The 16,786-nt window shown below is 41.6% G+C and overlaps 1 protein-coding gene across 12 annotated transcripts in view; it reads right to left on the bottom strand.

The window, feature by feature from the left end:
* MECOM (MDS1 and EVI1 complex locus) overlaps positions 1-16,786 on the bottom strand; it is a 337,790-nt gene that overhangs the window by 38,753 nt on the left and 282,251 nt on the right. For 4 of the 12 annotated variants that reach the window (XM_056849697.1, XM_056849698.1, XM_056849699.1 and 1 more), the window contains 2 exons: positions 7,083-8,442; positions 2,532-2,619 (listed from right to left, as the gene is read on the bottom strand). In XM_056849697.1, the coding sequence (XP_056705675.1) occupies positions 2,532-2,619; positions 7,083-8,442 (1,448 nt within the window). Of the gene's footprint in view, positions 1-2,531; positions 2,620-6,707; positions 6,795-7,082; positions 8,443-11,524; positions 11,579-16,786 lie in introns of all 12 variants that reach the window. The other 8 variants (XM_056849692.1, XM_056849690.1, XM_056849689.1 and 5 more) reach the window with 4 other exon arrangements.

Genomic DNA, 16,786 nt, shown 5'->3' with positions numbered 1-16,786 from the left:
TCTTTAAGCAGAGGCTGGACAAGCACTAGTCAGGGATGCTCTAGGCTGATCCTGCATTAAGCAGGGGGTTGGACTGGATGGCCTGTATGACCCAACTCTATGATTCTATAATGGGTCAGGACCTACAAGTGGGCCACAACTGGCCTAAGATGTGTTAAACCAGCATCGATGCACATGCAAGGGGAAAAGTTAAAAATGTAAAGATAGATCTCGAGTCTGAAAAGTTGAAAAAACCATTGCATCACACCGGGTTTGAACTGAGAATTAATTTGCCTACAGTTGAATCTGGGCCCTCACACACTCAAATCGGACAATACCAATGTGCTATACCTCTTTCCATTTTGTCCTGAAATAAATAAAAAGCCTAGGCTAGATGTTCAGTATAAACTTCTAGATTCAAGTACAGTAGAACCTTAGAGTCCAACAAGATTTTCAGGGTATAAGCTTTTGTGAGTCAAAGCTCCCTTTGTCAGTTTTGATTCTCGAGAGCTTATACCCTGAAAATCTTCTTGGCCTCTAAGGTGCTACTGGACTTGAATCTGTTCTATTGCAGACCAACACAGCTACCCTCTGAAAGTATAAACTTTGCATTCCGTATCTACTTAGGATTCATTTCTGCCTTACTCAATTCTCTCTGTGTTAAGTGCCATTAAGTCGCTTCCGATTCATTGCAACCCTATGAATCAATGTCCTCCAAAATATCCTATCCTTAAAAGCCTTGCTCAGGTCTTGCAAATTGAGGGCCGTGGCTTCCTTTACAGAGTCAACATCTCTTGTTGGGTCTTCCTCTTTTCCTGTTGCCTTCAACTTTTCCTAGCATGATTGTCTTTTCCAGTGACTCTTGACTTCTCATAATGTGACCAAAGTACGATAGCCTCAGTTTAGTTATTTTAGCTTCTAGGGTCAGTTCAGGCTTGATTTGATCTACAACCCACTGATTTGTTTTTTTGGCAGTCCACAGTATCCGTAACACTCCCTTCCAACACCACATTTCAAAGGAATCTACTTTCTTCCTATCAGTTTTCTTCATTGTCCAGCTTTCACACCCATACATAGTAATAGGAAATATGATGGCATGAATTAACTTGATCTTGGTTGCCAGCAACATATCCTTACACTTAAGAATCTTTTCTAGCTCCTTCATGGCTGCTCTTCATAGCTCAATTCTCCACCTAAAATTATTTTTTTCATCACTATAGACTATCACTAGCACAGCAAAGATTACAGTTGTTGGCAACCTGTCATCCTGTAAAACGTGTGCTATGTAGAAGCAATAAATACTTTGTTGAGGTGAAAACGTATAAAAAATCAAAATCAAACAACTGAACAGTAATTTTGTTGAGTTTTGCAAACCATTACTGTAGCAAGGAGGATACTAATCAAACCTATGTTTGCCCCTAGCACTAGAAATTAGAGTTCCAATATTCCAGTCTTTTTCTTAAGTCACTCTCTTAATATAGTCAACAAAAACCACCCTGATCTAAGCGGTCAAATATGCAACATTTACTCGAGCAATACAAGACTACATCTGTTGCATCCAAGAGTCACAGATTAAGATAGAGGTGGTGATAAAGGATAAAGATGAACCCACTAACTTCAGTGGCACAGAAAAGTAAAGTATTATAAGGCGATTGGGCTGTGTATTTTTACTACTTGGCATACATGACAGAGTCGCACACCTGAAGTAGTTCAATGTTGGTGTTCATTGTAAAATTGTGAACTGGGCATGTGGTGAACTGATTTATTAGGAGCCCTGTGGTGCAGAGTGGTAAGCTGCAGTAGTGCAGTCCAAACTCTGCTCATGACCTGAGTTCAATCCCAACGGAAGTCATTTTCAGGTAGCCGGCTCAAGGTTGACTCAGCCTTCCATCCTTCCGAGGTCGGTAAAACAAGTACCCAGCTTGCTGGGGGTAAAGGGAAGATGACTGGGGAAGGCACTGGCAAACCACCCCGTAACCAAAGTCTGCTTAGTAAATGTCGGGATGTGACGTCACCCCATGGGTCAGGAATGACCCAGTACTTGCACAGGGGACCTTTACCTTTTTATGTGCTCACGGGTGGCATGGACCTCATGTGGGCAAAAGCATAAAATTGTGTGCATTGGCCTTGAAACGGCCTTTTAAAAACTTTATAAAACAAGATTACAATTTAGAAAGATACTTTAGCTGCATCCAAAGATTTAAACATGACTGGCATGGCTGTGGACTTGGAACATGCCACAACACAGAGTTCCAGAAATAATTTACTTTGTGGCATTGGTAAGGAGAGGGAGCGCTACTTGAGAGACAAAGCCCCATCGCACATATGGGGATCATAGTACATTTCTCTGGACTGTGGCTGAACATAGCTCTGGAAAATGTCATGAAATTTAAAACAATGGTATGTGTTTTCCCCCCTTCTCAATCACTAAAAACTGTGTGTTTTAGGAAATCCGATAATGACTAAGAGTCCAGGCATTCCTGTGCACCTGTTTTTACAGATCAACATGTTTATTTACAATCTTAACATCTTGAAACACAAAAAATACTTACATGGGGATGAAGCAAGAATCCCGGGGAGGGCCTCAAGTACTTTTCCTTTAAAGCTTCAAGTGGATCGGTTAATTTTCGTTTCTCTACTCTGTAAATGTTAAAATGAGAATTTTCTTGTGATGACTCAGTCTCACTCATGGGAACCCATTTAGGGACTTGGATTCTAAGCAGATAACAGATAAAGTTTCTAAGTCACAGTGATCAATGAGATGCAATTCTCAATGTAGGCCTACTGCACTCATTTGTGCTAGTGTAGCTGTGAACATCCCTTAAAAGATTATGTACCATTTTATATTAGAAACTGGGATCCTGGTGATAATATCTGAAGGAACTTCCATTAATGCCATGGGACTTCCCTGACCCTTTGCTCTTTCTGTAACTCATTGAGCTGGTCTTAGGGGACAGAGAACTCCTCTAGAAATGGCATGAAGGGCAAATGGGATGTCTGCAGTGGCAGGAGGGAACTGGTGAAAATCATTCCTCCTTCCATTAACAGAAATTATTGTCCGGATCCAATCTATTCCCATTTTAAGTATCTATTTTCACACATGAGAGAAACTGGTGAGTAACTATACCCATCGCAATTGTCAGGAACATAACTATATTATCAAAAACAGAGTGCTGAGTTGTACATTTGACTATGCAAGAAACCCAGTCCCCAAAATCAAAGGAAGGATTAGGCTGAAATGGACTCCATGGAGCCTTTATTATTCTTTTTCTTCACTATTCACTTTGGAAGTAAAATAAGTATTCTAAGTAATTGTCATTATTCTAAGTGATTTTTTTTCAACACCGGTGTTCATTATTTCAAATCCAAAGAAAATTTACTTCTGGGTTCATGATATTTTTTCAAAATCTCAGGGCAGTTGATGACAACACTCTTTGGAGTTACATCATATCCATATTTGGCGGATTAGATAAAAGATCTTTTTTTGGGGGGAAACTACTTAGTAAACAGCAGATTCCATAATACTGAAAGCTTTAGGTACCAGATTACCCAATGAACCTATGCAGTGAAAGAAAATGCATTTTTACTAGAATGTCATTTTAAATTCAGATCTGAATCCTTGAATGGTCCAAATCTGATTCTCAGGTTTGAAATGGCAAATTCAGATCTCTCAAAAGCTTTGCCAGCTGTAAATGGCTGAGACATCTCTTTATAAATTAAAACTGGAGATGCTTTTCACTATTATCCTCAAAAAGCCTTTCAGACCATGTATGAGAGTGAGAGGCATGAGGGTCCACTCATGAGTTACTGTTTTGGGTCTGTTTCCTGGTTTGGAGAAAATAGCAATGATACTTGCAACAGATAGACTCCACGGGATACTCCTGCTGCATCTCTGTATTGGAAATTACTGTATTGGAAATCATTTCTCCAATCACACTCAATGCAGAAACCCAGAGTTGCCCACGTTCAGCAAAGGTTGACTGAGAGAAGGTTAAGCCACAGCAATTAATCATGAAGAGATGTACTCTGCAACCTCTTCCATGGAACGGTTGCCGATGCAGGTTTGACAGGCACTGCCTGACAACCACTGGAAAGGTTGTGGTCAAAGCCTTAAAGGGAGGGGGGGCGCTAAATCATTTCTGGGGGGAAAAAATGGAAGTGACAAAGGGTAGCTCTAGGAATCACTGGAAACTTCATGGTAAGACCATAGAGTTTCTGGTGATTTTTGGAGCTACCTGTTGTCACTTCTGGTAAGAACATGACATTCCAGGATTTAAAAAAAATTAAAAGGATTTTATCCTGCCACCATTCAGAGCAGTGGCAGGCAACAGGACCGGGGGGCAGGAGATTCCCCACCCACACCGGGAGCTTGGCAGCCCTATGCATTTGGTTCACGGGAGCCTTTAATTACTTATTTCCTGTGGCATGCTAGCAATTTTCATGGCACACTTGCATGAGTTGGCATATACTTTCGGAACTGGTGGCTCAGGCAGCATCTATGTTGTACAATTTCATTTCACTTTGTTTTATTTGTCTTTCCCTGTCTTTCAGTTGTTCCACTGGTGGTGTCGTGCCTTGGCAACATATGCACATATTGGCATGTGTATAAGCCAGGCAGAGATTGACTATGCAGAAGGTTAGGGCACTTCCTCGTAAGTACAAATGCAGAAGTGTTCCACTCCTCCCACTTGATACAACAGGTTGGCATATTTTTTATGGGTATATCCCCTTTTCAGTAAGGATGCAAGCCTATTTCTTGGCCAAGCAGGGTTGAGCTCATATTCTAAAGAGGGTAAGCATGTTATCCTACCATTGGACTTGGGAATCTTGCAGAAACAATTGGCCAGGGATCCTGAAGGGTTTTTTTGTCAGCTTCTGGGCATGGAGTAAGGGTCACTAGGGTGTGTGTGGGGGAAATAGTTGTGAATTTCCTGCACTGTGCAGGGGGTTGGACTAGATGACTCTGGGAGTCCCTTCCAACTCTATGTTTTATGATTCTTTATGTTATCATTTCAGGTAGTAGCTCTTTAATGTAGGCAACAAAACCCTTTCACTCTGTATTTAGAAAAAATCCTAAAGTATCCCTAACCAGAGGCAGAAACTCTACAACTGAATCAATTAAACTGCAATTAGCTCTTTCTTTCATGCCCTCAGATGTATTAATGGAGAACAGGGGATGCAGATAAATTGTAAATGACAGTTTGGTAGAGAAAATATTCCAAATGAGGGTAGCAATCAAGGTCTGTTAATTAAGATATTTTCCACAATTAGTAATTTTTTTAAAACCACCCAAAAAAACAGGAACATCCACCAGGAAAACACTCACATTGTAGAAAGGATCCCACATTCCTCTTTGGATTTATTAATCTATTACATTTGCTGCATTCAGACAACCAAATACATCTTGGAAGTCTGCAATCCCCCTTCCTTGCACACTGTGCACCAAGACTGAAGGCATCCTAGTTAGAATTAATCACAACTTATTGCGTCATCTGAATCGTTCACTTCAGCAAACTGTGGTTTCTTTCTTTCTTACAACAAGATATTCTAAGACTGTGATCTGCTCAAGGTTTAGAATCCTGGTGTGTATGAAATCAATAAACCATATTTTGACAAAGCATCCAGTGCAGACTTGACAATAGTTAGGTCTAAACCAGGAAGCCTTCAACTGAGGACTTTCTGGTTCTTTCTCATTATGAAGAACCAATGGTGTGTTCATGACTTCTGAATCTGACAAATATCAGTTGGATCTGTTAAAGCATTGCACTAACCAATGTGATGTAATGCTAGTCCAGGACTAGGGGAATTCAGCTTCTAATCCTCACTCTGCCATAAGGATCATTGGTTGATCTTGGGCCAGTCACTACCCTATATGCAAATATATAGTTAGGGAAACTTTTGGGCCCTTTTCTTATAAAGGGGAAGCATTTTTTGCCGTTTTATCCCCTCACACTATAGCCATTTAGCCCTCTGGAATTTTGTTCTTATTGGGGTCAGATGACCATCAGAAACAAAATAGTAGGGGGCAGCAGGTAGTGAAAAGTGCAGGAATTATCTACAGTTAAGCTAAAGTAGGGATGATAAACATAATTAAGTGTAATAATATTAGATACTGTAGTAATATTAGATATTGTTTATAACTTTATAACATAAAGACTTGGTTAATTAGAAGATTGGTATAGTTAAAAAGCAAGATGTTTAAATAATATAAGCAATTTAGAGTAGTCCACCATATGGTTAAATTTAACGTATGGCTTATATGAATACGTTTGTAAAGGCAATTAGTTGCTGATCTCCCTGAAAAATGACAAGACGGTATGCATGTGTAAGTCTATGTGTATATAATGGTTAACATTTTTTAATAAAAAATTTTTTTTTAAAGAAACAAAATAGTAGAGGGATCTGCAGCAAAAATGGCGGCCTCCTCTTAAGAAAATTCAAGAGCTCTTAAATTTTCAGAATGTGGTTGGATACAGGCCATTATCTCTCAGCCTAACCTATACCACAGAGTAGTCGTGATGACAAAACAGGGAGGAGGAACCATGTATGGTACCCTGAACTTCTTGGAGGAAGGGTGATGTACAAATCTAATCAATGAAATAAGGTTTTCCATGCAAGTACCTCTGACACCAGCTTAACACTCTGCTCGGCAGAATGGTACAACCCCTTCCAGTTACTAAAAACAATTCAGCAGATTAGTCTATTGTAAATAAAGGCAGAATTTTTACCCTTGAGTTCCACATTGTGTTGCTATGGTACAACGTGTTTTGAGTTCTTGGGTGAAACACCTTTGATTGCAGTGGAGATCGACGTTCCTAGTTTGCAAACAAAAGCCGAATTTGACTGCCAATTTTTAAAATACATTCTTTTTTTTCCCTCTGAAGGGAAAATGGCTTCAAAGGTACATAGTTAATTTGTATTAAGAGGATAAAATGTTTTATAAATTTTCAGTGCCTGAGCTGCATTAATTCAAATTTCAAGTATTGTGCAATTTTATTACAATACATGACTGAAAATCATAGGCCACCTTTTATGGTCCAGTTGGGTTGTCTGTACATTTGAAAGTACTTATTTGACTTCACAGTTCTTTATTCCGGTATTACCTGTAAATGGGATCCATAAAGAAAGGTGTAGGCCTTGCATGCTGTAAAGATATGTCTGATGACTTCCTCAGTTCAAGGTCATCTCCCTTCTTTCCTCCAAATATGTGGTTTTTCCGAGGCTCAGTCTGTTTTGTACCACTGGCTCGGCTCCTGCTGCCCATACTCAAATCTAGAGGCTGGTCTTGGCTGGTCGCTGGTTGAGTTGCTGGTTTTGAGGTGACAGGAGTAAGTGGTTTCTCCTCCTTACGTTTAGTGGTGAGGTCAAAGGGAGACTCGGAGTTTCCCTTTATGATCTTCTTTACTTCGCCTGGCGATTGGGGTTCCATTTTCAAAGGTAACGGTCTCAAGTCTCTATCAGGAAATGGGTACATTGACTGAGAGAATGCTGGAAAAAATGGGAGGGGAAACATGGAAGGGTAAGGTAAGGCTCCGACTTTTTTGTCTTGTAGACCCACAAGTCCTGTAGAACCAAAGTATTTTTCAGCAATAGAGGCTATGGCCTTTATAGAATCATTCACAGCCCCTGACACCGCAGTTTGCTCCTCTAAAGATGGTGAGAAGATGGAATGATTGCTGTATTCTTTCTTATTATTTACGGAAGCCAAATTCTGAAGAGAGTTTACTTTGTCTTTGAACATTTTACCATTTTCTTTACATTTCTCTTTATCACTTTCAATGTCACTTTCCAGATCAGAGCCAGAGGTGGTCTCCAGGTCACTCCCACTGGGGGTACTGACATCATCAAGGTCACTACTCTCTGATTGGTCACTGATCTTTTCATGTGGCCTCTCTTCGGAGGACCTCTCTGGTTGAAGCTCCTCTGGCTTATTCTCACCTAGGTTAGGTGGGTGCTTATTTAGTGCCTTCAAAATATCCTGGGTAGCTGGCAGTGACTGAGGATGTGTCAGGAGGGGACTTTGACTTTTGATTGTTTGGTCTGTGCTTGGAAGTCCTTTGACAGGAGAACTAGCAGGTATCAAAGGTGGCCTGTGGTACAAGCCTGCAGGAAACAGGCCAGGGAAGCTAAAAGAAAATCCAGGAGCTGTTGGAAAGGTAAGACCAGCAGGATGCCTATTGGTACCAAAATAGTCAGCAAGGCCCGGATTTGCATGATTCATATTAACCATGGAAGATTTATCCATAGCTGGGGTTCCAGGAAGTGATATGCCTTGGCCAAAAAATCCTCCTGCCGCAAAATGGTTCTTGCCCTCACAAAATCTCCTGTGTTTATTTAAGGAAGACGTAGTGCTGAACATTTGTCCACAGTCTTTGCACTTGATTTGGGTTCTGCAATCAGCATGCATACGCTTATGACGGCAAAGGTTTGAAAACTGAGTATAGGATTTATGGCAGACCTCACCTGTGTGTAAACAACAACAACAACAACAACAAATCTCAGGATTTATGCTTATTTTTCTTTTCCCCTTCCCCCACCACCTTTGATCCCACCCTTCTGCTTTAAACTGAATTATCTGAAATATCTTATACTTTACATTAAAAATAGCTCCATCCTGAACAAGTTTACTAAAAAAAAACAAGTGCCACTGGGATTTAATTCCTAGAACCACCGGTTAAGACTGATGCCTATTCAAGAGACCCAATAACATTAATCTGAGTTCAGAAAGCATGTAAAAAGCCACCCTCAGAATCCAATTCGGCATTGAGACAACAGAATGAGAAAATCCCCACATTTATTACCTATAAAAATCAACATTGGCATAGAAACGTTTTAATTTTCATAATATTTTACAGCCTCCAGTGCTTATGTGCTCTGGCCAGCAAAAACTATCACAACACATGTGCATGCACCTGACATGTTTATGATGTCCTTTTTTTGATTCAAGAGCCCCCAAAGCTGCCAATCACAACTCTCTTTTTTAAGCAGTATGGTGCTTGTAATGGTGATGATCACTGCTGTTGTCTGGGAAAGGACACAGAAAGCTCAGGTGCCCGTGTGAATCTTTTGCACAACTCCAGGATTCTTACATCATTGAGCTCTGATGTGCAGAAACCCTGATTAAAAACAAGCTGTAATTACAGAACAAAAACAGGAAAGTGCAAGAAACACTTCTGCGTTCATTGGTAAAATGACCACGTGGTTGACTTCATTTGTTGCTCTTGTCTATGAATGCCTGAACAGAAAGCAACTCAGATGGAGGGTACCTGTACTGTTATCAAAATATAACCGTGACACAGTACTGAACCACTCAGAAATAAGGCAACGCGGTTCTCTACACTGTGATCAAGGGAGACATTTGCTATGCTAATTACTACAGCTGGCACAGCTGGCACTGAGCGCACAATTGAGTGTCCATCTTTGGCAGCTTCCCACTTAGCTTTGATTACTTGAGAATTTCCTCAAAATCAGTGTTAACCAATATTACCCAATTACCTTTAAAAAAAACCCCAGCTTTGTCTGTTTCAACAACTTAACTTTTGCTTGGTTCGTCTTTTATCATAGGTTCTCGCCCTTCGCACATCAAAGCCGCACAACAATGCACATTGTGAATTCCAAGACCTTCTTAACAATTATTTTCATGGTTTCAGACAGACTGACATAATTTACAATGGATCTATTTTAAGCCCGTAAAGGAAACTGAATTGAATGTATCCCATCCTGCACTTTTGGTTCCCATGAACTGTAATCACGTCCTCTGACTTCCACTCGCACCACTGCCGATGCTAACCTTCCTGCTCTTAAAAAGCGTACCCTTGAGAAACCTGCCTGCTTGTTGTCATGTCTCAAATGTTTACCCCTGTAGCTGTCCGTTCCCATCACAACAACAAAGACATCCATTGTTTGAGAGGGCCCCGATTCCACCTGGCGTGGATCACGTGGGCTGCTTCCCTGATATCTGTTAGACAACAGCAAGAAAAGCATTTGCAGGACTGGATAAAAGCCAAAGAGCTGTACAATGCAGGAAGAATGCTATCACCCTATATTAGCTGATGTTCCTGTACTGCATCTTTCATTCACAAGGAATGCTCTGGCTAAAAAATAAAATAAAATAAAAAAAAACCTTGCCCACATGAGAATACAAGCAGGATTGGATTCATCTAAGCATGGCAAATTTTCCTTTTATTTGGGGCCACATTCAAATCAGGGGGGAATCTTGTCGAAACTAAATGGCTGGATCAGTAAATTTAATTTGGAACGTTTCTTTCTTTCCGTGCCTAATGCGCTGCATACTTTATGCAAATGGTCTCCTTCTATCAACAGTCCTCTGAACTTTCAGAAGCATACTCGCAATTGATTTTTATGGCATTAATTCAAGCGCCTAAAGCAAAGCAAAGTTCTCGGCTGGTTTACGGAATGATCTGCAGGCACGTGCTGCAGTTGCATTGCTGAAACTAAAACAGGACTAGGCCGGGCTGGGACGCATTCCTGGGGATTTAAAGAGAAATGCCCACGCTGTTGTGCAAGTAGGTGGGACAGGGTTGGAGAAAAGTCGTGAAATGGATGGCAGAGACTGAATGGTTGTGAAGCCTACAAACTCCATTTGCAGACTGGCATAGACATGGCATGAGAGGGCGTATAGTGAAGGAGGTGGCCCTGGGATGGGTGGGGGGTATTTCAAAAATCGGACTGCTCTAATGAAGATAGGGTTGCCATCCTCCAGGTGGTGGCTGGACATCTCCCACTATTACAAGTGATCTCCAGGCGACAGAGATCACTTCACCTGGGGAAAAAATGGCCGTTTTAGAAGGTGGACTCTATGGCACTGTAACCCATTGAAGTCCTTTCCATCCCCAAACACGGCCGTCCTCTGGCTCCACCTCCAAAATCTCCAGATACTTCCCAACCTGGAGCTGGCAACCCTAAACAAAGAGGATCTCAAATAGCAAGGCTGGGGAAGATCTTTCTCTGGCTAAGACCTTGTAATGATTCTGCCAATCTGAGTAGGCAAAGCTGGGCTGAATGTTCTGCTGGTCTGATTGGCTGTAAGACAATTTCCTATATTCATAACCCCAGCCCAGCCCTATCAGTCCCTTTGATTCTATATTATTTCGAATTCCATGCAAGCTTTTGCTTTAAGCCAAGCATATGGAGGGGTTGACCTATTAAAGCAACAGGTATTTAATGTGGCATTATCCCCCCGGCATTTTAATAAGGATCTATATTCTACACTCTTACCTTCTATTTCAGGTTTCCAAACCAGAACTTTTGTTTCCTCGCCGCTAGACTTTTGTAACTATTTTGACCCAGAGCACCTTCGTATTGGTCCCTGACCTGTTCCGCTACCAACCCGCCCACAATGTTTTTAAACCCTCAGATGTTCAGTAAGAAATTAGCTCAGAGTGAAAAGTTTGCATATTTTTCTGCTTATTAAACAAATCATTAAGTGGTATTTTTTAATACATTCCCCGTCTCTTCTGTTCCAGCATGTGGTTTCTATTTGGGTAAGCTGGAGGTTTTATGAAGGCAGGCAGTGTGTAATTACCTTTGTGTTGGTGAGATGGTGTTGGTGAGTTTTCTCCCAAGCTAGGGCAGCGTACTGTAACGAGAGACAGTTGCCATAAACAGACGGGGAAGGTACAGCGTGGTGTGTGGCCTTTTTGCTGGGAACCAGATATCTCTGCTCGAGGTGACCCTCTACCCCAGCCACAAGCGCTCCGAAAATCCTACCCTGACATGTGATCCTCAAATTCTTTTGTTCTGTAATTACATGGCAATTATTGATAATTGTCCAAAGGTTTTCCCCCCTCTGTCCATCACCCTCTGCCTTTCAAAAACCACAGTTGCACTTTGGGTTTTGCCTGCACAAATTAATAAAAGAAAGCAGAGAAGCATTTTTTCCCCATGTGATTTAATTTTTAAAAGAGGGGCAGAACATCTGAATTTTCTTTTTAAAAGGTGAAACCAGAGCGGCAGCATACAAATGGTCCCTATATGTCTGGAAGCTATTGTTTGCTAATTATTTTATTTTCACAAACATTTTTAAAAAAGACCACTCTGTGATATTGTGCAGAGGAAAAACAATTCATTAAAAGGATGCTCGTAACTGCGTCCGGTTAATTATGTTTTTCGCTAGCTTTAAATAAGCCTAAGCACAAATAAATAAAAAAAACATCAACCATTCCAAGGGCAGGCCCATGGGCCTCAGAGGGATTCTTTTAAGCCATTAAAAATCATGTTGCTATATTATTGAGACTGGAGGCTTACACAGATTCGTTCGACTGCTCCCTTGATGAATGTATAGTGTATGTTCCTGTATAGTGAGGAAGTTAATTCGAAAGCTACAGGAAGCTGATCATCAGTTCTCAAGAGCCTGAACCACAAGTCCCCATGGGCTGATATGAAATTGCAGGCCAGCCCCTCTCTCCATTAAATGGGCTTCCTGTTTGACCCCACACCTTCATGCTGTGTGTCTGGGACCCGCGGCCTAGTTGTGCAACATAGCCAGCTTAAAATCCTTTTAGCTGGTATTGCTTTGAGAAGCCGTTTCTGTATTCAATATAAGGACATGCATAATAAGGAAAACCACAACATGCTGTTTAGCTTGTTATCAGAACAGGAGGGGCAAGGCATGGAATTAGGAAGGATTAAAAGTGACCTGAACTCCTTTGGAGTGACATCAATGAATTATGGAAGCGGCAGGGAAGGGGGCTTTTTGCAACAGAGGGAAGATTTCCCCTACAGCTGCAACAAAAAACAGATATGTGGGTCAACCGCGCATCCTTTTTTTTTGCTTCTTGCAGTGTCTGAAGCCTCTTTACACTTGCATTCCACATATTCGTTTTTACAACTGTTTAAAAATTTGGACAGAGACTGTTGACCAGATTAATCAATACATTGGGTTATACTGGATATGGGTTAAAGTTTTGGATATTTAATTATTACTGATGGTAACTATGATCTTGGGGATGAGAGAAAGGAGAGAGAGGACCCGTAGACATTTGTTTTCATTTTCATTCCACCTTTCCACAATAAAGGGTACTCAAGGACCTCCATATAGCAGACCAAGGGGGAAGGGGCACAGTGAATCTCGGAGTGACCCAATTCATTGAATTTTAATTAGAGATTTCCCTGGAAAGAGTACTTGGGACATTTTTAAAAACAATTTATCAGCATTTCATGATCCTCATGCTCTCATTCAGGATTGCGATGGGGGAAGACATGGGTAATCCTAAGATCTAGCTTCGGCAGCAACAGGAATGATTAGTCTGCTGCAGATAGCAGATGGACTTTTTAGATGCTTCTAGAAACCTGTAGTCAGTCTGGATGGGACATTTAGTTTATTCTCCATTCCCTCTCATTGCCTTTTGAGCCCTCATTATTGTCTCCACAGATTGCCAGATCACAACACTGCTGTGACAACGGAAAATGAAACTATTGGTCATATATAGGGTTGCCAGCTCCGGGTTGGAAAATACCTGGAGATTTTGGGGCTGGAGTCTGAGGAGGGCGGCGTTTGGAGAGGGGAGCAGCCATTTTCTCCAGGGGAACTGATCTCTATCACCTGGAGAGATCGTGGGAGATCTCCAGCCACCACCTGGAGGTTGGCAATCTTATATACTTACCAGGGTGTACATAATACATCTATTAAAGGTCCCCTTTTCTCCCTTGAACACAGTACCCAGCCTTGCAAATTTCTCTTGCACCCCTCCCCCACAGCTTCCTTTCTGCCAAATCCTGTTTTCTCTATGGGCACCAGCTTTCTTCAAGCCTGTGTCTCCACTATGTTTCATTTTCTAGACTTTCTTCTTTTTAAGATACTACTCGTTTTTCTTGTGTTGCGATTCTGGCTCTTATCCAAGTCCTTGAATGTGCATCTTTCCCTCCACCCAAAGTATACAGATCGTTCTGATCACAACCACTGTGAAGTTTATTCAGAGGCCCAATCTCCTATTGAGCCCTTCTTGACTTGCTTCCCAATCACCCCTTCTCTGCCAACCCTTACTTTAGCTTTCTTGCATCTTGGTTCTCTGTTCCTATGTCTAGGGTTGCCAGGTCCCTCTTTGCCATCAATGGGAGGTTTTTGGGGCAGAGCCTGAGGAGGGCGGGGTTTGGGGAGGGGGAGGGACTTCAATGCCATAGAATCCAATTGCCAAGTGGCCATTTTCTCCAGGGGAACTGATCTCTATCGGCTGGGGATCAGTTGTAATAGCAGATCTTCTGCCACCACCTGGTGGTTGGCAACCCTACCTATGTCCCAGGACTTCGTTCTAGTCCTCCTCTTTCCCTTGTGTGATATTTTAATCCTAAACTGACAATGTTCATCTACCTCACAGAAGTAGGACTGCAAGCGGTTTAATTCCCAGAACGACTGAACATTCCATGCCATGCCAGCTCCATCAGCGTCACAGCCATCTTTACCTCAAGTTCATTACAGTGTAAATTAACTTCTTTATGGGAATTTCTCTCACATCAACAAATAAAATATAGTTACAACATTGAAATAAATATATAAACAAGCAAACAATAAGCATGCGGTCCTTTAGATGGTGCAAAACATTTATCTGAAATAAGAGACTAAGAAAAAGACATTGAGACAAAAACAAGGATCGTCTGACAGAATAATAATTGTGAGTTAGGAATTCCTCCATCAGAATTACTGGCCACCCCACACATGTGGAAAAGTTTAGAACGACCAGATGGAACAGGAGACCTGAACGCAAGGGTAAAATCAAAAAATTTTCATGTCATAATGGTGCAGGGGTGTGAACCTCAGACAGCCACAGCCTCTCCCCTTCACACACACATGTGGAAGACACACATGTCAGATATAGGCTCCTCCTTTTGACTTCTTCCTTCGCTCATTTAAAATTCCAGCAACACAGCCCATTCTGCGGTTGCGATGATACAATCCCACAGTGGCAATCTCACATTGGGAAGTATAGCTGCTCGTGCTAAGTGATGAGGCAACAGCTGCCGTTTTGTGACCAGCAAAGAATTTTAATGAGAAAGGGGAAAGCAAACACAATAATCACAACTGGAGGCTCATTTGTATCATGAGGAAGGTGGCAATTTGACTAGTCCTCTCCTCTGTAACTTATTTGACTCCATAGGTCTGCCTGAAGACTAGATTCGGATAAAAGGGGCAGCACAATCTCAGCAACTCCCCTCACCTTTTTATCACTACGTTTTCACGGAGTAAAATATTGAATTGTTTTTACTTTCATATAGAGGTTGCTCTACGGTTGCTACTGTTAGCTTGTCAGTTTTAAGGTTTTGATGGATATTCTATGGTCATTACATTATATACACACAGTTAAAATGTTATAAGAGCCCTGTGGCGCAGAGTGGTAAGCTGCAGTACTGCAGTCAAAAGCTCTGCTCATGACCTGAGTTCAATCCTAACGGAAGTTGGTTTCAGGTAGCCGGCTCAAGGTTGACTCAGCCTTCCATCCTTCCGAGGTCGGTCAAATGAGTACCCAGCTTGCTGGGGGTAAAGGGAAGATGACTGGGGAAGGCACTGGCAAACCACCCCGTAAACACAGTCTGCCTAGAAAACGTCGGGATGTGATGTCACCCCATGGGTCAGGAGTGACCCGGTGCTTGCACAGGGGACCTTTACCTTTTACCTTTTAAAATGTTATATCTAATATTTTAGATATAACAGTATAGAATTATGAGTTGCAATGGAGATAAATTTTGGTAGGATGTGTAGGATATAAATGCTGCCTATAATTCATTTCTGGACATCTAATTAGGATAGAAGATGGTATGTGATAAGGACTTCTATGACCTTAATTCTGAAGGAGGACAGCTAATGAAACACTCTATTATGATTAGGTCAAGAAGGATTTCAGGTTGTGTTTATGTATAAAGAATCCCTCTTCCTTTGGAAGATTTTCGAGCCCTGTTTGGAAATTAGCAATGATCTGGAAAGATGCCAGGTTTTCCAGCGGTTTGCTAAAGGGAAGCTCATTTCGGTGGAATCTTCTTACACTTTATTAGTCACATCCACCAGTAGCTCTTCTTTTCTTCCTGGGGCTACATTAAGAAAAAAAAATAAACTTACAAAAGGTTCAAAGCATAATTAGACCTGGGCTAGGGGAAGCTTGCCAGAGCACACAATATAAAATGAGGTTATGAAAGTATTTCCAGAACTGCCCATGGAGCCTCAGATACCCAGAGGCTTCTGTCATGAAACATGCAGGGAGAAATACCAGAGAGCTCTCCTCTAAAAGCTGGTCTACAGTGGAACCAAAAATGACATTCCTGTGGTGAGGGCTCAACTTCATGCCTTCATGCTTAAAGTTTTTACTGTGTAGAAGCCAGTTACCACACAATGAATGCCAGTGTGGTGTAGTGGTTAGAGTGTAGAGCAAGGAGCTGGGAGATTTTAGTTTTAATCCCCATACTTCTGGGGAGCTCACTAGGAGACCTAGGGTCAGTCACACTTTCTCAGCCTAATGTATCTCACAGGGTTGTTGTGAGGTTAAAATGGGCAAAAGGGAACCACGTATGCCACTCTGAGCTCTGTGGAAGGGTCAGCTACAGTGAGGAACAAAACTGAAATGTGTGACAAGAGTGTGGATTTTATGTACACATGGTTTTTTATGTACTTATGCACACACATATACATATTGGCTTAGATAATGCCATAGTTTGTTGTTCCTGGAGCGAGCCTCTGGCTCGCACACTCTCTCCTTCCTTATGCACTGAGATTCCCTAACTGTTGCAACAAGTCATAGTTTGACATTACATGTGAATCAGCAAACAACAGTTTGCATCAAAACAGAAAGGGGAGTTGAAT

Source organism: Euleptes europaea, chromosome 5 (assembly GCF_029931775.1).
Source record: "Euleptes europaea isolate rEulEur1 chromosome 5, rEulEur1.hap1, whole genome shotgun sequence".
Taxonomy (NCBI): domain Eukaryota; kingdom Metazoa; phylum Chordata; class Lepidosauria; order Squamata; family Sphaerodactylidae; genus Euleptes; species Euleptes europaea.
This window is presented reverse-complemented; position numbering and strand designations above follow the sequence as displayed.